Source organism: Pogona vitticeps, chromosome 2 (assembly GCF_051106095.1).
Source record: "Pogona vitticeps strain Pit_001003342236 chromosome 2, PviZW2.1, whole genome shotgun sequence".
Classification (NCBI taxonomy): domain Eukaryota; kingdom Metazoa; phylum Chordata; class Lepidosauria; order Squamata; family Agamidae; genus Pogona; species Pogona vitticeps.
This window is the reverse complement of record NC_135784.1, coordinates 20,785,292-20,810,061: the sequence shown is the minus strand read 5'-3', so window position 1 is coordinate 20,810,061 and position 24,770 is coordinate 20,785,292. Positions and strand designations below refer to the sequence as shown.

General features: G+C 45.6%; 1 protein-coding gene and 1 long non-coding RNA gene across 2 annotated transcripts in view; one reads left to right on the top strand and one right to left on the bottom strand.

Moving 5' to 3' along the window:
- LOC110069838 (uncharacterized) overlaps positions 1 to 24,770 on the top strand; it is a 43,892-nt gene that overhangs the window by 3,988 nt on the left and 15,134 nt on the right. The window contains exons 3-9 of the mRNA XM_078388304.1: positions 3,904 to 4,036; positions 5,818 to 5,885; positions 7,471 to 7,597; positions 10,732 to 10,830; positions 11,643 to 11,774; positions 13,609 to 14,582; positions 16,105 to 16,118. Of these exons, the coding sequence (XP_078244430.1) occupies positions 3,904 to 4,036; positions 5,818 to 5,885; positions 7,471 to 7,597; positions 10,732 to 10,830; positions 11,643 to 11,774; positions 13,609 to 14,582; positions 16,105 to 16,118 (1,547 nt within the window). The remainder of the gene's footprint in view (positions 1 to 3,903; positions 4,037 to 5,817; positions 5,886 to 7,470; positions 7,598 to 10,731; positions 10,831 to 11,642; positions 11,775 to 13,608; positions 14,583 to 16,104; positions 16,119 to 24,770) is intronic.
- Positions 14,696 to 23,551, bottom strand: LOC144587494 (uncharacterized). Its single transcript, XR_013542649.1, has 2 exons — positions 23,510 to 23,551; positions 14,696 to 21,832 (listed from the first exon to the last, which is right to left on the bottom strand). It is a non-coding gene; the product is annotated as an uncharacterized LOC144587494 (long non-coding RNA).

Genomic DNA, 24,770 nt, shown 5'->3' with positions numbered 1-24,770 from the left:
CAGATTTGACAGATGTCTGTCCACTTTTTCTCTTGAATGCCGCTAGCATTGGAGCGCTCACCACCTCTCGAGGTGACTGGTTCCATTGTTGTACTGCTCTAACAGTTAAGACGTTTTTCCTGATATAAAACCTAAATCTGGTTTGCTGTCGCTTAAGCTGTTCTTATGTGCCCTGCACCCTGAGATGATCAAGAACAGATGCTGCCCCTCCTCTTTCAAAATATTTGAACAGTGGTATCATACAGAGGAGAGGTAGGATCTGTTCCATCTATGTGTGCATTAGATTGGAAAGAGTTTGTTCAAGAAATATGCAAAATAGATAAAATGTCAGGCTTTAGGTGGTTACAAGCGGAACAGGTAATTATCAATAATGTTCTAATAAGTACAGTGGTGCCTCGCTTAGCGATTGCTTCGTTTAACGATGTATTCGCTTAGCGATGGGTTTTTTGAGGAATTTTCCGCATCGTTTAATGATGTTCTCTATGGGCGATTTTTGCTTAGCGATTTCGGGACCATGCTTCACATAGCGATTGCATTTTGGGTCCCCTGTTTCGCTTAACGATGTCCATTTTCGCTAATTTAAAAGTGTCTTAAAATGTTCAAAAACTGTTTTAAATGCTTGGAATCGTTAGTGCACCTTGTAAAACCTTTGCAAACTTAATTTGGCTTTGTTCTGACTCTTCGTTAATTTTTGGTCCATTTCCCTCCCATTGAAATGCATTGAATAGGTTTCAATGCATTTCAATGGTTTTGACAGGTCTGTTTTCGCTATTTTTAAAGTGTCTTAAAATGTTTGCAACCTGTTTTAAGTGGTTGGAATCGTTAGTGCACCTTGTAAAACCTTTGCAGAATTAATTTGGCTTTGTCCTGACTCTTCGTTAATTTTTGGTGAATTCCCCCCCCATTGGAATGCATTGAATAGGTTTGACAGCTGTTAAGCGAGGCACCACTGTATACACAACAGCCGTTTAAATTCCACTAACAAACAACACAGTGGCTGAAATCCAGTACTGTACTGTACTGTAATAAGGGTGTGATCAGATGGCTGAAAAAGTATGTGCATGATTATTCTGGGAAAAGTTGCTTCACAGGGAGTCTTCTCCCTATTTGATTACACCCTAAGCTGCAGCTAAAGTAGGCCCATTGAATCAACAGGGATTTGGTGCCTACAGAAATGTCTTTAATTCACTGGGGCTGTTCCAGTTGTGACTAACTTTTGGATTTCCAACAACATCTATCTCGTTTCAGACATGAAGCATACAAAGTGGCCAATATTGTGCCGTATTATGTTACATACAGGCGTGCCTCAGTTTATGAATTTAATGCATTTTCCAGGACGTTACATAATGCGAAAAATCCATTATGAATTTTCCTATGTTTGCCATAGGAATGGGGGTGGCGCTATAAACCTCCAGGCACAATGGAGGTTATAGCCTGGGAAAACCTCCTTTGTACTGCGGGGAGGAAAACGTAAACTGAGGCATTATTTTCAATGGATTTCCGTTCGTAAACCCAAAATTATGTGAACCAAGGCATTTGTAAACCGAGGTACTACTATATATATTTTTAAAAATGAGAAAACGAAAATAAAAATGAAAGAACCTGACAGATTGTTTCAGTGGTTTTGCTAGACATTTAAATGCAGTGAAGGTGAACATTGCCAGTTTATTCTGGAGAACAGACAGATGAGAGGTGATACAATAACTGTTTCTATATATTTGAGCGTAAATAGTGAACAAATTTGTTTCTTGTTGCTCCAGATCGTAGGACTTGAACCAGTGGATTCAAATTACAAGAAAAGGATCTAGATTAAACATGAAAAGAACATGCTATCAGCGATTTGATTGTGGAATAGATTCCATCATAATATATGTGTCATTAGAGAGTTTATCAGGGATGTTCTAGTAGCCGTTTCCTATGAGTTGAAATAAATTATTTTTGAGTCTTCCTCAGAAGATGCTCGTCAGATTCTTTAGTAATCAAAAGTTATTGTCGGAACCAATACTGCAAGCGAGAAGGATCTTGGAAGTGTCGTAGATCACAAGCTCAATATGAGCCAACAGTGTGATGTGGCTACAAAAAAGGCTGCATTAACAGAAGTAAAGTTTCCAAATCCCGCAAGGTGCTAGTCCCCCTCTATTCAGTACTGGTTAGGCCTCACCTTGAGTACTGTCTCCAGTTCTGGGACACCACACTTCAAGAAGGATGCTGACAAATTGGAACAAGTTCAGAGGAGGGTGACAAGGATGATCAGGCAGTTGGAAACCAAGCCCTCTGAGGAAAGACTGAATGAACTGGGCATGTTTAGCCTTGAGAAAAGAAGGCTAAGGGGTGACAGGATAAAACTTGAAAGGCCGTCATACAGAGGAGGGGCAAGATCTGTTCTCCATCATCCCAGAGTGCACAACACGCAACAATGGGCTCAAGCAGATGATTCAATGCAGCAATTAATTCTGGTGACAGCTTGTGTGGTTTAGTACAGTGGTTCTTAACCTGGGTGATATTGCTCCCCAGGGGGCGATTTCATTTCTCTGGGGGCGATGGAACCAAAAGGGGCGATGTGGGGGTGAAGGAACAGAAGGGAGCGATAGGGGGGGTGATGGAGCGCCGCTGCCACCAGGGGACTACGTGGCCCACAATTCTGTCTTGGACCCGGATGAGGAGGGGACGGAGGGAAAGGCCGGCCGCGTGGCACTGAGCCTCCAGGGCGGTGAGGGCACCTTCACGCTGCGACCCTTGGGCGGCAACGACGGCGTCTCTTTCCTGTGTGTCAAGGGGCCGCCGGACGAAGGGCACAGCCTTGTCCTCCTCATGGGTGCATCGGTGTGAAGTGATCCAGAGGCTGGGGGGGGATGGAGAAGCATCCCTCACAGCGGGACACCCACCTCCCTCCCTGAGACACTGACCCCCAGGATCCAAACGCCCAAGGGGGGCGAGGATGGGAGTTGGCCGGTCTAGCGGCCTCCCTCCTTCCCTTCTCGGCCCATGCCTAGCCTTTGCTTAGTCACAGTGGGCTCCTCATCCTGAGGTGGGGCTGAAGCCCCCGGGTGGGGAGAGGGTGAAGGTGGAAAGAAACACCCCCTGGAGCCATTGAGGAAGTTATCATTGGCCCCCTCCCCATGGTGCGATGATAACTTCCTCAATGGCTCAAGGGGGACGTTTCTTTCAAAAAAGTTAAGAACCACTGGTTTAGTGGATCCACCATTGAACTGAGACTCAGAAAATCTGGGCTCAGATCTCTGCTTGGTCATTGCAGTTCAACAGGCCATGACAATGATAAACCACAATACGGACATCTCACATGCCTTGAAAACTTTATTAGGATCACCATGAGTTGAAGGCAACATAACAACACACAACAACAACAGTAGCCCAAATCCTGGTGCTTAGCATAGCGAGTCACCCTATAGTAGGGTTGCCAGACGTCCGGCAAAAGGAGAACATGTCCTACTTTTCAGAATCATGTCCTCTGTCCGGCAGGCAAGACTAAAAAACTTCAAAATATCTGGCTTTTTCTCCTTTTCATACACATGTATCTGGCAACCCTACCCTAGAGGAGGTCCACTTCATCAATGGTGATGTGATGAGTCAACTTCTTCCTTATGTTCCATTGATTCAAATGGGCCTCCTCTACTTGGCACATACTTTAGCACAATACATTGTAGCTAGAGTAGGCCCGTTCGAATCAATGGAACACTTGGAGGAGTTGGCTCACTAAACCCCCACTAATTCAGTGGGCCTCCAGACAGTGTGGGATTGCACCTCCCATCAGCCTTCACCACCATCACGAACAGGAAAGATTGATGGGAGTTGCAGTAGAACAGCATCTTTCAAAGTGGCCACTCTAGCCCTCCTGACCAAGGGGGTGTGTGGGGTGGTGTGTGTCTGTCTCTGTTGCTCCAGGTCCTGCCGGTGTTCCCATCTGAGGAGGAAAAGCAGGGGGGATTCGGGTCCCCTTTCCTGGCCCTCGAACAAGGACAGCCGGGCCGAGGGGTGAAGGAAGAGGAAATAGACCATGAGGATCCCAGCTTGATCGGTAAGAGCTTGAGTTGCCTCGGGATAGAAGTTTGGGAGAATGGGGGAGGTGGAGCAACTCTGATTCTCTGGGATGGTTTTGGACCACAGTTCCCATAATCCTTCAAAGGCAGTGCTGACCAAAGCTGATGGGATATGTTGGCCACTCAGAAGGCAGTACAGTATTATTTGTCCACTTCTTGTCTGAGGGCAATTTCCATTCTGTGTATGTCCTCCTTCAAGAACTGCTGGATTGCTCAGTGGCTTATGTCTCTGGCTGCATGGCCGGGGGTGGGGTGGGGTTGGGAGTTCGAATTCCCCACTGGGCCTCCTTGGAAGGGGCTGGACTCAATGATCCAGAGGGTCCCTTCCAATTCTGCAGCTCTTACGCTTATCATTAAGGTAGCCTGTGTTGTTCCTATCACATCTCTTCTTTCTTCCGTCTTCCCTTATTTCTTTTCCTTCTTGGTTTTAATTCATATTCTTCCTTCACATTAAAAAAAGCAAAGAGGATATACTGTCATCCCCTTACTTAGACTATATTTCTAATATCCAGACCTTAGAAAACGTTCATGTTTTGGAAAGGGATAGAATCGGGACTAGAATTCCCAGTGACCAGGGAATTTGGGGAGTTAATAGTCTAAAAAAGTGATCCCCCCCCCAGCTCTGGTGCTATGTCTCTGTGCCTATTCTGTTTCATTTATTATGCAGTCATTCATCACGATACGTGAATGTCATGCATATATTATGCATATATATACATTCTAAATATGTGTGCGTATACACACACACAACAGACACACATTTAGAATTATTAAGGACCATTTATATGCATGATGCCTTACACCAGTGGTTCCCAGTCCTGGGTCCCCAGATGTTCTTGGACTAAAACTCTCAGGTGCCTTCACCACTAGCACTGCTGGTCAGGATTTCTGGGATTTGTAGTCCAAGAACCTCTGGGGATCCAAGGTTGGGAACTACTGTCTTACATAGTAGAAGAGGAGAGGCTGTCTTGATCACGAGGTATGGAGTTTTCTGAATTTCTTGGACTCTCCATAATTCTCCATTCTGGGAGTTCCTCCTGACGGGTCCACATCGATAGGCACCTAAATATGGCTCGCCTGGGAAAAAGGCCTTAGCTGGGAAAGTCTTGAAGCTTCGCCAGTGCCTAGCTGCGTCTTAGCTTCCTGTTCAGAGAGGAAGTTCTCAGCCGAGCCACTGTCCCCCGACCTCACAGAGTTGCTGTGAAAAAAATGACATCTGATGGCCAAACCCACTCCCGCCCGCTCCTTGGAATCTGGACAAAAATATTTTCAATACAACTGTATATACAACCGTACAGTGGTGCCTCGCTTGACGATTACCCCTCTTCACGATGAAATCACTTCACAATGAGGTTTTTGTGATTGCTATTGCGATCGCAAAACAATGATTGAATGGGGAAAATCCACTTTACGATGATCAGTTCCCTGCTTTGGGAACCGATTCTTTGCATTACGATGATCAAAAACAGCTGATCATCAGGTTTTCAAAACGGCCGGCCGCTGTTTTCTGGACCTATTTCCAGAAGACAGCGACCGAAAATGGCTTCCCCTATGGAAGATCTTCACTGGACAATGAGGTATTTCGCCCATTGGAACGCTGGAGCCAGTTTTCAATGCATTTCAATGGGTTTCTTCTTTTGCTTAACGACAATATCGCTCAACAGCGATTTTAACGGGTCGGATTATTGTCGTCAAGTGGGGCACCACTGTATATAACTGACTTCTCACATTTTCCCTTTTGTTTCATCCTGCTTTGTAGGTGCTGGGATGACTCTTTCTATGCCTTACGGGTCATCTCCTCTTCTTGGCGCTCTGGAACCGACACAGGTAAGGGCGGAGAACCAGAGCAGGGGCTTCTCAGAGGAATAAGGGATGGGATAGTTTTGTTGGCGTGGGGCCAAAACTCCAGAGGCTTAATGAGGCTCTGGCCTCAAAAAAACTTCTTAGAGTCCGGTTGAATGTGAAGCTTGGCAAGAGCACTCTGTTTAAAAGACAAGACTTGAAAGCTAAGGACACTACAGTGGACCCTCTACTTACGGAATTAATCTGTATTGGAACGGTGGCTGCAGGTCGAAAAGTCTGTAGGTCGAGTCTCCATTAACCTACAATGCATTGAAAATCGATTAATCCGTAACCAGCCTTTTTGTTCCGTTTTTGTTCCATTTTGGGTTTTATTATGGTCTGTAGGTTGATTTTCTGGCTGCAAGTTGAATCTAAATTTTGCGGCCAGAGAAGTCTGTAACTTGAAAAGTCTGTAAGTCGAGCCATCTGTAAGTCAAGGATCCATTGTAATTCTACAGAGCCTCTTATCAGATGGCTTCCATTCTTCCCAGTTATACAGCAAAGTAAGAGATTTAGATGTGGGGAGAAAACATCATGAGAGAGTTCTTAGTGGTTATAATATAGTATATTAGATATGGCTAAACATATATGTACAAGGCAAGATATATTTGGCATAACAACATTCAGAGCAATAATGACATAGAAGCAAATGACCACCAGACTTACTGCTGAGTGGCAAAGGCCTGTTCTGTCTCTGTTACATTTATACCCAGAACAACCAATCACGTTTCACCATTTACAGCTGGTCTTGCTTAACAATCAGGCATTACATCAGCTTGTTACACCTGTATGCTGTTAGTCATTAGGTTGGCTTTTACTTTACATTCTTGACTCTGCACTTCCATTACAGTATTAAAATTTAACTCCCTGTTCACCAAAAGAACAAAATCCTGACCAGTTTGAGAGCCAGTTCGATACTGGGTTTAGACAGATCGTTTGGGACTACAAATCCTATTGTCCACCCACATCTGGAGGCTCACATACTCCCCATTCATGGCCAAAGTCCAGCAAGTTGGATTAATTACAGAGGGACATCCTCTCTATCCCACACAGCTTGCTTTTGTTCTCATTGTTATGTGCTGTCCAGTTGCCTCTGACTTATAGCCACCCCACAAATGAGTGATTTCCAAAAAATGTCCTGTCTTCAACAGTCCTGCTCAGCTCTTGAAAACTCAGGTTGATGGCTTCCTTTAGGGAGTCCATCCATCTCGTGTTTGGCCTTCCTCCTTTCCTGCTGTTTCCCAGTTTTCCCAGCATGATGGTCTTTTCCTTGAGAATCCTGCCTTCTCAGGAGGTGCTGAAAGTAGAACAGCCTCGGTTTTGTCCTTTTTTTGCCTCTGGAGAGAATTCAGGGTTGATATGATCTAGGACCCCCTTTTTCTGGCAGTCCAGGGTAGCCGAAAATTGTTCTCACCCCCCCCCCGCAGAAATCCCTTGACCCCTGTTGGAAGTGGAAGATCCTTCTAGTTTTGCCTGGCGAGCAAGAACCTGGAAGATTCTCTTTCTTTTTTTTTTTTTTTGGACAGCAAAGACACTGAAGAATGATTATGACCGTTCTTCCTTCTTCCAGGAGCCAGTGGCCTTTGAGGAGGTGGCTGTGTATTTCCGAGCGGGCGAGTGGGCCCTGCTGGGTCCTGACCAAAGAGCTTTGTACAAGGAGGTCATGCTGGAGAATTTTGGGCACATGGCTACTCTGGGTAAGGATCCTGTTGCCTGCAATTGCCTGGAAGTCATAAAGGCAAGAGGGGAGTGGTTAGAGCTGGGAAAGGTTAACTTTTTTTGTGGGGGGGGGATTCCAACTCCCCATGGTGGCTGGCTGCATGGTGGGAGATGTAGTCTGCAAAGGTAATACTTCTCAGCTCATGTATTTTAACCATCCTGAAATGAGAGAGGCAGGCCTTATTTCCTGTTAAGGACAGCATCTACATTTTATTCCCCGTTTTTTTCCCTACAAGTGGGATGTTGTGATTGAGTTCGTTAGGAGACTGAGGCAGGTCCTCTTTTTTGGCGGGAAATAACCACGGAGATCCGTTTGAATGGTTAACAGATTTATTCATACTAACATTCGGTGATTCAGCAATAACTTCAACAGGATCAAAGCAGCTAAGGTCCGGCAATTGTTCATAGGGAGAAGGTAAAAACTCAAACTGCAACTTAGGAGAGTTTATTGAGGGGCTGGTCCAAACCGTTCTTTGGCCGTGGGCTTCCTCAGAGGAGCGCTCCTCACCGCATATACCATGCCGCAACAAGGATGCCTGGCCCAGTCTCCCTCCCAAGGCGGCTGATTGAAGGTCGAATTGGATCTGATGACCCTCCAATGACTTTGCCCCTGAGGGAAGACCGCCAGCGTCCATTCTTGAATTTCTGTCGCAGTCACCTTCTTTTCCTTTTGATCTGGGTCCTGTAATACTTAGTCCTCCCACCTTTAAATTGGGAAAGTCTTCTAATAGCCCGCACATTCTTCCATATCTAAGTTCTTCCCCCTTTCTCTCTCTTTCCGTTCTTTCATCTTTCTTTCTCTGTCTGCCATACACTGAACTCTCTCCTTCCCCCCTTGATCTTTTATATCTTCCTCCCACACTGGTAGAGTTAATTCCTCCTCTTCTTCTTTCCCTTTTCCTTCCTCCACTAAACAGACTTCTACCTTTACTTCTTTCTCCCTTAATTGTTCCCCTTCATTCTCTTTTACAACCAATCCTCCCTTTTTCCTTTCTCTCTCCCTCTTTCTTCGACGCTTCTATTTGAGGGGATGGCTCACTCTCATCTTTTTCTCTCTTTCCTATTTCTCTTTCACAGATGTGTTATGGAATTGTGTAATTCACCATGCTTTAGTTCCTGGCACCAGTTAGCCAGCCAGCCAGCCAGCCAGGCCCTTCCAGGATACTGTACAGTACTTCATCCCATCCTCCTCCACAAAAACCTGCTAGATCGAGGGAACCACTGGATATCTTAGTGGTTTAGGGCTCTGCCTGCAGAACCAGAGGTTGGGAGTTCAATTCCCCGCTGGGCCTCCTTGACCGGGGCTGGACTTGATGATCCATAGGGTCCTTTTCCAGCTCTGCAGTTCTAAAATGATGATGAGAATAAAAGCCAAAACAAACCCCTCAGCATACTGAAGCAATCAGATAAATTTGCTAGCCTTGGGCCAAAATCTGATGGAGGTTTTCCATGGCTGTAAGGGCATTCATGGAAGTGCTCCTCACATTTTCCGGGTTCTTGATTGTGTGGCCATTCACACAACCCATCACATGACTGTACCACCAGAGGTGTCTCCAGCACACCATAGGCAGATAGTAAAAGAGCCCATTGCTTGCATGACTGCTGTTAATAAAGGTAAAGGTGAAGGTTCCCCTTGACAATATTTGTCCAGTCGTGTTCGACTCTAGGGGGTCATCCCCGTTTCCAAGCTATAGAGCCAGCGTTTGTCCAAAAACAATCTTCCATGGTCACATGGTCAGTGCGACTTAGACACGGAACGCTGTTACCTTCCCACCGAAGTGGTCCCTATTTATCTACTTGCATTTGCATGCTTTCAAACCGCTAGGTTGGCGGGAGCTGGGACAAGCAACGGGCGCTCACTCCATCGCGTGGATTCGATCTTACGACTGCTTGGTCTTCTGACCCTGCAGAACAGGCTTCTGCGGTTTAGCCCGCAGCGCCACCACGTTCCCACACTGCTGTTAATAGAAGCCAGTAAAACAAACAGGATTAGCATCTAGCTGCTTGTCCTTTCTTTGAACTTCAAAGGTAGCTGTGATGATCGCCCACGACCCACGTCACTCATGCTATTCGTATTCATGAGCTGATTTGCATGAACCTATGAGCGGGCTGGAGAGGTGGAGTCAGCAGCTACATGAGGCTTGGCAGGAGAAGGAGGAGTCAGACAGGGCTGATTAATCAGAGAGGGGTGGAACAGATACTGAGAGAGACAGCTGGTTAGGAAAATAGTGTAGGTAGTGAAGGTGGTAATGATATAGCAAGAGAAAAAATGTATGTATCTGTGGGGAAATTGTATGCTTTTACAATGTGTATAGCAGAAATTGTTTTGGGCACAGGTCAGTTTCCAATAAGGATGATCATTAACCTGCTGTCTATTGTCTCTGGGTAATGTAGTTAAAGTGTCTACCTCAGGAATGTTTACATTGTCTGTGTATTTGGAGTTATCTCTGTCTGTTTACTATTAACTGTCTGTTTACCAGTCTGTCTGTTTACCAACCACTCTGTTTACTGATGCCTTTGTATTCAAGGAAATTACTTGTCTCTGTTTACCAGCACTCTGGTTATTCTGTTGTATATTCAAGAAATTAGTTACCTCTGTATTGATTAACTAGTGCAAAGGTAGTAGAGTACAATAATAAAGGGGGCGCGGAAAAGGAGGAGAAAAGATTTCCTCTGAACAACTGCCACGGCAGACTGTTCTGTTCATCCGGATCCCGTCCTGCAAACCACACTTGAGTGTCCTGTCTCTCTTTCCTTTCTCCTTGCTGGTCGAGGAGAAAGATCCCTGCCTTGAGGCTTCATCTGCAAGATCCCTACTTCCTCTCATCTTGCAGATCCCGACATGTATGAGAGGACTGGTGATGATTTGCTTATGTGTAATGTGTATCTGAAAAACTTCTGTTATTATTCAATCTGCTTCACTCCAATAAATAAGCTCTGTTTCTGTTCACAAACGTCATTTATATTGTGGATTGAAGTAATCCATTGGTGGCAGCAAGAAGAAAATGCAATGTGAGCCTTTGTGAGGGAAAGACAAGCAGGGGCCACAAGGGCAAACACCACAGTAGCACAAATCGCTCCTCACCTCTGTCTCTCTTTCTCTTTTCTACAGGACTTTTCGTGTCCAAACCAAATCTTATCTCCTGGGTGGAAGGAGGAGAAGAGTCATTCTTCCTGGACCCTGAAGGAATAGAAAAGGAGAAAAACACAGGTAGCCGCTAATCTGTGTTTTGACACTGTCAGGGTCCGAGCAATTTAGAATCTCCTGGAAGGGCTGTTGGTTTATCCAAACTTCATTTCTCCATGTCCATGGCCAAAGTGAAGACTAATGAGCTTCCATTTTCATGTCTTTAATTGTACATCCACTTAGAAAGGGTTTTGCAAAAGGCAGCCTAGAAATACTGATCTAGCCCACATCCAAAGGTGAGCAATGCATTTATTAGAACCAGCTATAATTTGACAAAAGCGTGTAAGCCTTTGAGTACTACATAACTCTTCATCAGAATAAGTAGTACAATAAATTAGAAGCGGTATGAAGCAAAGAAGTCCACAGAATTTGGCCAAATCTTGTGGGCCACAAGGTCTCCATTGATACTCAGCCATAGTATAATGATTGCAGACAGAGGCACTGGGGTGTTCACAGGAAAACTAACTGTGTTGTTAATACCACCCCATAACATTTATAACACTTTGTGGGCAGTTTGCAAATTAATTATTCAAGCTACACATTGCCCACCACCCCAACAAACTGGGTAGTCAGTTTCGCAACCTTGGAAGGAAAGCTGAGTGAACTTTGAGCCAACTACCTGGGACTGAACTTCGATAATGAGCAGAGTTTTGGCTGCAGTATTGCAGTTTAACCACTGCACTACAAGGCTCCATGAAGGTAACTGTGGAGATGCATTGCTTTTCACACATTCTTTCATTTTCACTAGCCTCTTTCTGTTTTCTGAGATTCTTCCCACCCTTTGCTGGAACAGAGACCCATCTTCCTGGTTTCCTAATTTCTCTGTATCCCAACAGATGTTGCAGCTATGAATGAAATCAAAGAAGAAAACCTCCCACAGAAGGAAGTCATTGGACTGGGTGGAAAACCAGAGATTCCTCTAGAGAGATCTCAGGAAGGGATCGTCTTGAAAGCTCAGGATCAACAGAGTGAGTTATTACAAAGGGCAGCTGGAGCTTGATGGGTTAAATGTTCCCTTTGTACACAAGAAAATTCCAGGTTCAATGCCCAGCATCTTCAAACAGGTTTAGCAAGATCCATAAACCAGCTATCTACCATGATGGACAAAATGCAGCTTGCAGGCTGTGTATGTAATTTGTTGATTTGGCATTTCCTCAGTCCCAGGTTAGGAAGAGCCTCATGACAGAGTGGTTGAACTGCAGAACTGCAGTGAAGACTCTGTTCACAACCTGAATTTAATCCTGGGCTCAGGTAGCTGGCTTGAGGTTGACTCCGTCCTTCTGAGGTTGGTAAATTGAGTGGCGTTTGCTGGAGGTGGGAGAAATATGTAGCCTACATAATTAAAATTCTGAATGGCCCAGAGAGTGCTTTAAGTGCTATGGGTTGGTATATAAGCCACACATTTTGCTTTTACAGCACCCTGGGAGACAGATGTGGGCACCAGCATCCTATCACTTTTTTTTTAAAATCATGGTGTCTCTTCATGTCCCCTTAGAGTTGGGGGGCATTTTGCTACATCTTGGGGCCCCCACGGTACCCCAGATTGTTTTTGACAAAACACTGAAGCTAGAGAGCACAAGGGATGCCCCCATTTTTTTTTGTTTTGTTTAAAACCCCAGTTTTTAAAAAGAAAACTATTTAAGCAGGGTGAGAGCATGGCAGATCTGGCTTTCTTAAGATCTAGGGGTACGCGATTGTGATTCCCAGTCTCTGAAATTTGCACACAGCTGGTGTGGACTAGGGAAGCAGTGCATACCTAGAAGGCTCCATGTGCATCCCCACGCCTTTCTTTTGGCCCCCAGAGGCCTGCGCCATTCCCAGGCAGGGCAAAGGAAAAAAAAGGGTGAAACCAAGAGACCTGCACTCCAGGAAATAAGGAGCCCCTATGAAACAAGGTGCACGCCCCTCTCGCCCACATCTTGTTTTGACCAGAACAGGCCACTTAGTGGTTTTCTTTTTTAAAAAAAAAATTAAGTGACTTTGGACTGCTTTAGGTTTCAGTTTTCTGCACTTCTTGGCACCAGCGGAAGGGGAAGGATGGATCCCCAGCAGATCCAGGGAAAGTCCATGGGTCCTAGAAATTGGTGAAGTTGACTACACGGGTGTATTCATTGCTGACTTGGACACAAATCAAAGCTTGGCCTTGATTTCCTGTTTGCTTCCTGTTCGCAACAATTTGGTCCTTGTCTGGAATTTTTTTCAATTCCATTCCCTTTGCATACATCCCTCCTCAGCTTTTCCATTCTCCCGATACGATCGGCCGTAGTACTCCGTCTACGTTGGGCTGTAGACACTCCATGTCATGGGATACTTTCCTATTTTATCCTTCAGAAAATGTCAGGGTTCTCCCAAGCCTAACAATGCCTCCCTTTTCTGTAACCGTGACATTGTTTTGCCTAGGTAAACAATGGTGCATTTGGCGTGAGGACTGGAAACAGAGAATTCCCTAACTGAAGTTCTCTCCTTTGGGACGGGATGTAACTGAAATGAATAAACAAATCATCTACAGTAGTCCCGTGGTTATCCTTGGGTGCCCAGATGTTCTTGGACTACAATTCCCAGAAATCCTGGCCAGCACAGCTGGTGGTGAAGGCTTCTGGGAGCTTTAGTCCAAGACCATGTTGGGATCCAAGGTCGGGAACCACTGTGTCTAGTCTGAAGTGATGAAACCCATATTGTCCAGTGAAAATGCCGCCTCCTCATTTTGCCTTCATGGTGGATCTTGTGACCTACAGGATTTCCCTTTCCCTCTGACATCTGGAGTGATTCCTCCGTGTGATTCCTCATATCTTCCCCCTTCAGGTGATAACGCAGCCAGCGAGAAGGAGGTAGGTCCGATTTATCAGGAAGCTTCCTCTGTGCCAGCAGAAGCTGATGCTACCTTACAGGGAGATTCCGATGGAATTGTTTCTACAAAGTCTGAACCTTTTGATCAGAAGTACGAGAGTGACGGGCCACCGTGGCAGCACACGGTGAACATGTGGGGCATCTCCATTCAGAAAGTAGAAAGCGTGGTGGCCAATAACATCGGCATTGTTCGCATGGGAGAGGAACGACACATGTGCCGCAAGTGTGGACAGACGTTTGAGCATCAGTCAGGACTTATCGTGCATCAGATGATTCACACGGCAGAGAGACCCTACGAGTGTCTGGAGTGTGGGAAAAGCTTCTGCCAGAGGGAGAACCTGCTTGCGCACCAGAGAATCCACTTAGGGGAGAGACCTTACGAGTGCCTTCAGTGTGGGAAACACTTCAGCACCCGGTCCCATCTTATTACGCACCAGAGAATCCACACTGGCGAGAAGCCGTACGAATGCCTTCACTGTGCCAAAAGCTTCAGCAACAAGTCTTCGCTCGTCACACACCAGAGAATTCACACAGGGGAAAAGCCGTACGAATGTCTGCAGTGTGGGAAAAGCTTTTGTCAAAGCGGGCAGCTGATCCGCCACCAGAGAATCCACACCGGAGAGAAACCCTACGCATGCCCCCAGTGTGGGAAATGTTTCTGTCAAAGGGGACAACTCATCCGACACCAGAGAATGCACACTGGGGAGAAACCTTACGAATGCCTTCAGTGTGGGAAGAACTTCAGCAGGAAATCGTATCTCGACATCCATGTGAGAATGCACACGGGAGAGAAGCCCTACGAGTGCCCCGAGTGTAGGAAAAGTTTCTGCCAGAGCGCCCAGTTGATCCGCCACCAGAGAATCCACACCGGGGAGAAGCGTTTTTCATGTTCCCATTGTGGGAAAAGCTTCTTCCAGAAGGAAACGCTGGTCAGGCATCAGGGAACCCACGTCGAATCGAAACCATATGAATGCCCTGAGTGTAGGAAAACCTTTCCAAGGAAGGATAAGCTTATACGCCATCAGAAAACCCACACAAGGCTTGATCCAGTGTGAATGTTTATTGTGGGACGGATGTTACCAAATGTAAGGATATTGATGTTAGCAACAGGGGAAGAGTCGGACTGGATCACACCGACAGGGGCCAGCCAGATACTTTGGAAGTAGAGCATAAAAGATCACCTTTGTCTTTTGAAACTTTGATTGATTATGAGACTATTTTGTGGCCTGTCCGTTGAAATCTAATTAGATCCAGTTTTGCAGCTATTAGAGCCTGTTAAATAATTCCCACACGACAGGAAATCATTTAACTTATGTTGTTTGAGCTGGTAGAGGGCAAGGGGAGACAGAGCCTATTCCTCAGTGGGGCACATAAGTAATTTCACCAGCTTGACTGAATCATCTCACATCATCACCCCAACTCTTCTGTTTTTGGAGGGCCTTTCAGGGTAATTCCCCTAAGCAGGACCCAGGATGTCTGCCCCCAAATCTTGCAGTAATAGTACCACTACTTTCCCACCTTGAAAATATATGTAAAATATTCCATAAATTGTTCTTTGTTTGTAGTGCTGGGTTGCATACATATTTCGCAAATAACTACCAGTGTCTGTGACTTCTGAATATCTTCTCAGTGCCTCTGGCGTATCTTAAGCCATTTGGGATGCTCTGTTTGTGTCGATGTTTTGGAAAGATTACAAATCTTGGAAACTGTTACTAGGGGTTGTGTATCAAAGCATTTATCTGTTCAAGAGACAAGGTATCAAGTGAAAATTGTTTGCAAGAATGCGACTTACTGGTCTACTGAGATTTGGAAGCTCAATGTCACTTTAGATTGAACTTCTGTTTCCTTTCCCTCACCCCTCCAGTCCAATTTGATCTTCTGCTCCAGCAGCTGAAGCCATTCCTCACTTCTGCTCCCTCCCGTACTTTTCCTGCTGCTTTTACCTGCTGGTTTTGCACCCATTTTCATGGTGACATTGCAATACACAGCAATAGTATGTTCCATAGTGACTGCCAGGTAGTGCTGCCATCATGTCTCAAAAAGCCAGAAGTTGTTTTGTGAGCAAGCAGAGAATACTAATAGATAGGTGATAAAAGCCACCTGAAAAACACAAGCAGGTTTCGATGCAGTATTAGATATCCTGGGGGTGGGGTGGGGGGAAGACCCCTGTCTAGGGAACCAGCCCTTACTTTTGGGCTCTGTAATCCTCACAAAAGCTATCCTTTTCTTGTGGGTGCCATTCCACATGCCAACTAGGCTCCATCAATCCTTGGCAGCATAGGTACGGCTGAGGAACGATGGGAGTTGCAGTCTAGCAAAATTCAGAGTGGCACACCTTGCTTGCTCTCACTTTAGACCTTAAAATGCAAAGTGCTTGGAGTGAGTGGCCATTTTTTACTTATCTTCTCAGGCCTGTTTTAACGACATCTTCCACCCTCCCTTGAACAGGAGCCTGGTCACCAGAGGTGACAAAGCCATGCAGTAAGCAAGCAAGCTAGTGGATGAGGGAAGGGCAGTGTATTGTCATCCAGGGGGCTGCTAGAGAAAGGGGAATCCTGTCCCCTGAACCCAGGACAGAAATTCAGCAAACTCCTGGAAAAGGCATTAAACCGTCCATCTCGCCTCTTCTAGCACCTTGTGAATGAGTAAATTTTACAGGCAAGTAATTTTTTATGAATTTGTTTACAAGGTTGCCTCAGAATCCAATGCCTGCTAAAGTAGTATCTTTTAAAAACACAGTGGTGCCTCGCTTAACGACGATAATCTGTTCCAGGAAAATCGCCATTAAGCAAAAACATCATAAAGCAAAAAAAACATTTAAACGCATTGAAATCCCTTCAATGCGTTCCAATGGGGTCAAAACTCACCGTCCAGCGAAGATCCTCCACAGGGCAGCCATTTTCGCTGCCTGTCTTGCAAGGAATCCATCCCAGAAAACAGCGTGGAGCCATTTTGTTTACCCAGTGGCCATTTTGAAACCACTGATCAGCTGTTTTAAAATCGTTGTTTTGTGAAGAATCGGTTCCCGAAGCAGGGAACCGATCATCGCAAAGCGAAAAAAAACCATTTAGACCATCGTTTTGGGATCACAATTGCGATTGCATAAAGATCATCATAATGCGGTTTCGTCATAAAATAGGGCAATCGTAAAGCGAGGCACCACTGTATAGATGTATCTATAACTGCTTTTTACTGCACTTGCAGTTATATTTTTGAGAATGGCCACCAATGGGGATAAGAAGACAACTTCCCTTCTCTTCTTCTCTTTCCTTTCCTTTGTCCCCTGAATTTCTCGATTCAGCTACTGGATCCTATGCAGCCAAAGCCTCCTCTTCCTTCCTTCTGCTTTTTTTTCCTCTTTTTTTGGTGAGGCATTTGTTGAACCCAAGTAGGCCACGTGCAGTCAGTCCGATCTTTCCAGATTAGGTACAAAGCTCAAAAAGGGTTCTCCTAATTAGAAAACATCTCCGGAACAAAAGAGGAGGCACCAACATCGCTCCTTTTCTCTCGGATGATGGTGGGGAAGCAGAAAGTCCGACAAGGGTGTGTGCTGATCACAGGCCCTGGGGAGTTTGATAGCAACTATGTCGACTTTCAGTGTGTGTTTCCACCATGTGTTGCCCTCATTTTACACTAATGATAGGGCTGGCCTAAATGGGAGCCTTTAGTTCACTGCAGAATCTCACTGCTGATGCTGCCGTGTTTGATTCATGTCAGAAGCAGGCCTGTGATGCTTCTGAGTGGAATGATCAGCCAAGAGGGTGCTGTCATTAAGTTGCCAGGCGATACGCTTTGGGATACATTCAGGTTAGGTAAACTTTGCTTTTTAAAAACAACAAATGAAGAGGAAAGAACAAGTAAATGATTACCAGGGTGTCCCAAGGAAATAGAACAGCCACATACAGTGGTGCCTCGCATTACGACGTTAATTCATTCCAGCGAAATCGCTGTAGAACGAAAACATTGTACAGTGGTGCCTCGCATAGCGAGGTTAATCCGTTCCGGATTAACCTTCGCTATGTGAAAACTTTGTTAAACAGAAAGTAAAAAGCCATTGGAAACTCACCGTTTAGCGAAGTCTTCCTATAGCCGGCAGCCATTTTCGTGCCCTCCCCCATTTTGGCTGTTCCAGTAGCCATTTTGGACCCGCCGAACAGCTGATCCGCGGGTCGCAAAGCGAAGGTCGGTAAGCGAAACGCTTACCGACCTTTGCTCTGCGAGTTTCGCCCATTGGGGCCATCGGTAAGCGATCACATTAGCGATCGCGGAAACCGCATCGCTATGCAATTTCGTCGTTATACGTGCGCTCGTTAAGCGAGGCACCGCTGTAATGCAAAAATAAAAAGCCCATTGAAACGCATTGAAACCCTTTCAATGCATTCCAATGGGCTGGAAACTCACTGTCCAGCGAAGATCCTCCATAGGGCGGCCATTTTCGGTGCCTGTCTTGCAAGGAATCCGTCCCAGAAAACAGTGGGGAGCCATTTTATTTACCCGGCGGCCATTTTGAAACCGCCGATCAGCTGTAGAAAAATTGTCGTTTTGCAAAGAATTGGTTCCTGAAGCAGGGAACCGATCATCGCAAAGTGAAACAAGCCCATTTAGATCAGCATTTTGTGATCGCAAAAGCAATCACAAAAATGTCATCGTAATGCGGTTTTGTCGTAATGCGGGGCAGTCATAATGCGAGGCACCACTGTACGTAGTATCCTTGTGCCACACAGGTGGCTGGAGATATTTTGCCACCTGGGGCAGAACCCCAAATGGTGGCCATAAACCCCTCCTTTCCTCATTCATCAGTCACCGTTCAAGGCTATAGACAAGCTGTTTTTCTCTCACCTGAGTATTTTTTAAAAAAAGAAATAAAAGTACTTGTTCTCCCTTTCTGACAATCAAAATATCAACAAGAACAAATAGCTGTTGAGATAGCTGCCTCACCTTGCCGAAGGACAGGGCTGGTCTTGATGGGAGCAGGTCGTTCCCTTGGGAAAGCCTCCTACCAGGGAGTCACCGGTCCTGCTCTTGTGAACTGACCAATTCTGCCCCAGATGTTGTCTCTTTTTACAGTGGAGTCCTGTATGTCTCTGCCGTCAGAGGGAGCTGCTCTCTTTCCACCCTTTGCCTTGTTATGTGTGCAGTGAGCTATCTGTCTAATTTAAAGGGAAAACTGTCTCTCTTGATTTCACCTTAGATGTTTCTCAGTAGATGTGATTAGCGGTTTTGACTTGTCGTCTCAACAGAGGTTGCTGGGGATGAGATGCCCCCTTTGTAGGAAAAAAAAAGTTTAAAAAAACCCAAAATTTCCAAGGGACTAGCTGTCACCAACCCCCTGCGCCCTCGTACCCAACTGTGGGAAGCTGTGATGAGTAACACGGTCATGAAGTAAAACTGTGCTCTGCCTTGCCTGGTGTTTGTGTGTGTGTGTGACAAATGTTACTTGATCCATCACTTCAGGCTTTTGCCATTTCCTCCAATAAATGATCTAAACTCTATGATATTGTCTAGCACTGAATATTGTGACAGGTGCATTCCCCTCCTCTTCACCGGATATACGATTAAGTTTTTTTTAAATTAAAAGAGAAATATGTTTTCTAGTCCTGATGTTGTCAGTGATCCCCAAGCTTGGGTTCCTAGATGTTCTTGAGCAGCAATGGCTAGAAATCCTGGCCAGCATAGCTAGCAGTTCAAGAACAGCTGGAGCCCCAAGTCTGAGAACCACTGGTCTGGATGACTGGAAGTAGATCTGATGAGCCCAGTGACATGGTGGTTGTACTGCAGTTCAGTCTCTGCTCATAACCTGGGTTCTGTCTCAATGGATTTGGGTTGTTCTTGTCGTTTAGTCGTGTCCGACTCTTCGTGACCCCATGGACCAGAGCACACCAGGCCCTCCTGTCTTCCACTGCCTCCCGGAGTTTGGCCAAATTCATGTTGGTCGCTTCAATGACACTGTCCAACCATCTCTGTCCTCTAGCGTCCCCTTCTCCTCTTGCCCTCACACTTTCCTAACATCAGGGTTTTTTCCAAGGAGTCTTTTCTTCTCATGAGATGGCCAAAGTATTGGAGCCTCAGCTTCAGGATCTGTCCTTCCAGTGAGCACTCAAGGTTGATTTCCTTTAGAATGGATAGGTTTCTTCCCGTTGCAGTCCAGGGGACTCTCAAGTCTCCTCCAGCACCACAATTCAAAAGCATCAATTCTTTGGCAGTCAGCCTTCTTTATGGTCTAGCTCTCACTTCCGTACATCACTACAGGAAAAACCATAGCTTTGACTATTCGGACTTTTGTTGGCAAGGTGATGTCTCTGCTTTTTAAGATGCTGTCGAGGTTTGTCATCGCTTTCCTCCCAAGAAGAAGGCGTCTTTTAATTTCGTGGCTGCTGTCTCCATCTGCAGTGATCATGGAGCCCAAGAAAGTAAAATCTGTCACTGCCTCCATATCTTCCCCTTCTATTTGCCAGGAGGTGATGGGACCAGTGGCCATGATCTTAGTTTTTTTGATGTTGAGCTTCAGACCATTTTTTGAGCTCTCCTCTTTCACCTTCATTACAAGGTTCCTTAATTCCTCCTCACTTTCTGCCATCAGAGTGGTATCATCTGCATATCTGAGGTTGTTGATATTTCTTCCGGCAATCTTAATTCCGTTTTGGGATTCCTCCAGTCCAGCCTTCCGCATGATGTATTCTGCATATAAGTTAAATAAGCAGGGGGACAATATATAGCCTTGATGGATTTGAGTAGGACGATCCTTTTCATTTTGTTCCTACTGTTCTTTAGGCGAGTTCAATATCTCCCTGAATCTCTTGCAAGTAGAGCCGGCCTGTGTGGCCTTGGGCAAGCTGCACAATCCTGGGACACCTGAGAATGGGAAACCACTTCTGTGTATTTTCTACCTAGAAAACCTTGAAAAGTGTAAACACACATCAGAATTGACTCAATGGTACATTATGATTATTATTATTTGACCCATGCTTGCATTGGCTATTATGTGCCATCGTCATTTCTGATTTATGGTAATCTTATCAACTAATGACCTTCAAAAGATCCTAATCTTTAATGGCTCTGCTCAGGTCTTGCAAAATCAAGGCTGTGGCTTCCTCTATCATGTCAGTCCATCTTACATTAGGTCTTCCTCTGTTCCTATAACCTCCCCAGCATTATTTTCTTTTCATATATACATACATATATATGTGGGAAAAGTCTCTGTAAGTCAGAAGCAACTTGTGGACATGCAATTGTTATTATTATTCCTTATGATGAACTACATTTTTATTATATTTGGTGACAAGGAAAATATTTCACCTTATTTTTAATTTCATATTTCAGTATGTTCTTGTCTTTCTCATCTATTTGAAATTATATTTTTTCTAATTTATTTTACTTTATCTAATTAAATTTTTTAAAAAGTGGGTTGAATGGTAGTGCAGGAGAGGTGGAGAGGTGTGAGAGTTTCTCAAAAATGCATGCCAAAAAGAAGGAAAAAAAGTCAGAACGTCTGGGTTAATTCAAGAGGTAGGGAGCTGGGGAAGTCTATTCTGGTACCCTGAGTCATGAACTCATCCACTTCCTTTTAGGCTGACCTACCTCACAAGATTGTTGTTGAGAGTATAAAGAAACAAGCAAACAGAATTAAAAGAGACCAAGTGAAATACTGATGAGCCTCTGGATCTCTCATCTCCTGAATCGGTATTTCAGAGGTTTTTTTATGTTGTTTGTAGGAAAAGGCTTCTTTTTGACATTTGGCCTCCTGGTCAGATATCAAAGGGCTGGTTTCTAGGCACAAGGTCTTGGACAAGTGAAAATAAAAATACAGTTTTGAGGTGAGGGAAAGGCTGCAATGTCTGTTCTCAAAAGAGTCTGTGAAACAAAAGAGATAAGAGGCTGGAATCTAGCAAGAAGTCACTAGAGATGGTCTACTGAATCAGTAGGAATTTGGTGAGCCAACATCTACGCAAGCTCCACTGAGTCAATGAGCCTACTCTAATTGCAACAAAGTACTGGATTTCAACCCACCCCTCCTTTCGCTTGACATAGGGTAACACACACACACACACACACACACACACACACTCCCACCATTAATCCTTACCAATCAAAGTGGCCTCTTCATCATCTCCCATTGCAGGAGGCTCTGTCTGATTAGGGATGGAACCTTCCCTGCTACTGGAAAAGCCAGACTGAATCTCTGCAGATAAATTTTGGATTTGAAAAACGAATAAAGATCCAACACATGTTATGAAAAGGAACAGAAAACAAATGACAAAAGCAATCATCTTGAGGTTTGGGTTCCGGTTGGTATGAGACATAATACTCAGTTTTGCACAAGAAAAATGCGCGCAACGGGCAGGAAGTGGTAGGATTTCTTATCTCATGTTAGCCAGCAGGCAAAGTCAAGGGGAAGGGGATTGCTCCCCTGAGCCCACAGAGAGGGGTCACTACAGCTGTAACAGGGACAATAATAGATCAAAGACGTCATTAGAAGACTAGGCACACTGTGGGGGGGTATACACCTCATTTTAAAGGAGACTCAGATCTGGAACTATGATTCTGCCATAAAGCAAGGTGCACACTGCCCCCCACACACACCTTGCTTTCAAAAGTAACAGGGATGAGGGCAGCAAATTTCAACAGAACAGCAGGGAAGAGAGGGCAGCGAAATAGGCAGCAGACGCTAGGCCCCTGAGATGAATAGCTTTTACCTGCTGCCATTCCTGTTATTGATCCTCTGCCTGACTCAAGGGCAGTGGTTCTTAACGTGGGCGATAATGCCCCCCAGGGGGCGATTTCATTTTTCAGGGGGTCGGTAGAACGAAAAGGGGCGGCGTGGGGGCACTGGACCAGAAGGGGGCAGTAGGGGGGCGCTGGAGCAAGCCAAACCTGTTAAGATGGCTGCAGCCTTTTTACAGTGTGCATGAATATTTATTTTCCTCCAATCTTAATTTAGTTTCAGAGTTTTCGTCTTGAAATTTTTAGTGCCTGCATTGTGGTTTGTTTAGGCCCTTTTTATATTTCTTTTTGCATCTTAAAATTCGCTTGCAACTAAATCATTAAATGTTACTTTTTGGGGGCATTTCATTTTCTTGGAATTGAATTTTGTTTTCAGGGGTCATTGGATGTAAGTGTCATAAATGAATGAATGAATGAATAAGAAAGATATCACAGTGGGGAGGGGGGCGATGATAACTTCCTAATGGCTCAAGGGGGCGTTTCTTTCAAAAGGGTTAAGAACCACTGCTCAAGGGGAAGCCTTCGGCCAGGGACACTGCCTGAGAAGTGGCCCAAGATAGCCAACACGACTTTTACATTATCAACCAAATGCTTTATGGTGTTGGTGTCCCCATCCAGAGTTAAAAGGGGGGAAATCCCTAACAAGGAGGGCAAAATATTGTAGCACTTTTGAGACAAACAAATCTGTGTCAGGGTGAACTTTCGTGGCTTTTCAGGGTGACCGTTCATGGCTCAAAATCCAGGGTTTTTTTAAGACACTGGTGCCTTCCTACAATGTCTTCCCCATGGTGGTCAGTTATGACCAGGTGAGGATTCAGTCCACAGAAAAAGGAACAACTGCAGCATTAACACAGGATGGGACTATCAGGATGTTAATGACATAAGAGTGACAGGATCACTCTCAGAAGCAGTATAAATCACATTAGAAGAGGAACAAGAAAATAAACTTGGGGGTCTCTTTCTCCAGCCCTGTCCCTCCTCCTCCAGTGCCCCAGATCCCTTCACCCTTCCCCTCCCGACACCCCCCCCCCCCCCGGAGGGACCCGCCTTCACCCCCCAGGGACAACTTCGGAGGAAGAGAGAGAGAGAGGCTTTCCAGATTCCAGGAATAAAAGGCAGGCCAGGCGACCCTTACAAGAACAGAAGCCCCGTTTCCCTCCGGAGGAATTAAAAAGAGGCACAGGGAGGCACTTCTTTTAGAGAGGGAGCATTTGGAACGGAAGACATGCCTCGTTCCCATTTCCGATCTAGGAATCCCGACTCTGTGCTCTTAACCCTTCGATAGGACGAGACGTGAGATGTGGGCATCTAGGTCTCTCTAAAAGAGGCCCTCAGGAAACATCCTTTGCACCAATTAAGATTTGGATTTTAGAGGATGGGACCTCAGGGTTTTGAGGGGAGGGCCCTGGGGCTTCCTTGCCCACATATCGCCCAACTGTTTTCTCCCCATTTCTTCTCGAATTCAATTCAGTACTAGCAATTAACATCCTTGTTCCCTCCTCTTTCTTTTAATTTAAGAAGCACCAACCAGAGAAAGCAGCGAGAAGCCATGACTCTTGATTATAAGCTGTGGGAAACGGGCTTGGACCCATTTTCCTTTCCTATGATTCAGAGGAGAGAAAATGGTTGTTTTCAAAGAATTAGCTGCCTCCTCTAGCAGATCTGGTTGTTGTTAATTGTGACCCTATTATTGTGCAGTTGGTGTGTTCTACTTGGAACACATGTTGAAACAGCGTTTGTGGGATGCACACAAAACAACATCTATGTCTGCACCTTGAAATGAAGCCAGAGTGCAGATTGATTAGACTGGGTTAATTCTGCCCCAACACACTTTGACTTGATCTAGTTCAGGGGTCTCAAATTCAATTCACCTGGGGGCTGCTAGAGGCAGAGTCTGGGCGAGGCTGGGCTGCATCAGATTTTCCCCCAAGCGGAGCAAGAGCCCAAGGAAGGTGCCCAGGAGTTTCTTTAGCCCGGCTGGGGCTCCGAGGAGGAGGAGGAGGAAGCCGAGGAGGAGGAGGAGGAGGAGGAGGGGCGCACGAGCCCTCGTCGCCAGCCACGGCCCCCTCCAGCTTCTTCTTCACTACCACCACCAGCAGCAGCAGCAGGACGAAGAAACAGAGAAGGGGAGTGCTAGCAACCGCCAAGCAAGAGGGGAGGAGGGCATGACATAATTTTTTTAAAAAACCCTCACAGAATCGCCTTGCCAAAGGAGAAAAGCCCCCATCGGTGCCTGCAAAATTAAACAGAATGGGGCGGGGCCCCCACAGGTGCTTGTAGGTGCGCCCGCATGCACAAAAACACACAAACACATACAGAGGTCTGGCATCCTTCCTCTGAGGACCCCCTTCAAAAAAAGGTGCACTCAGCAGCAGCAGCTACCCCCACCACGAGAG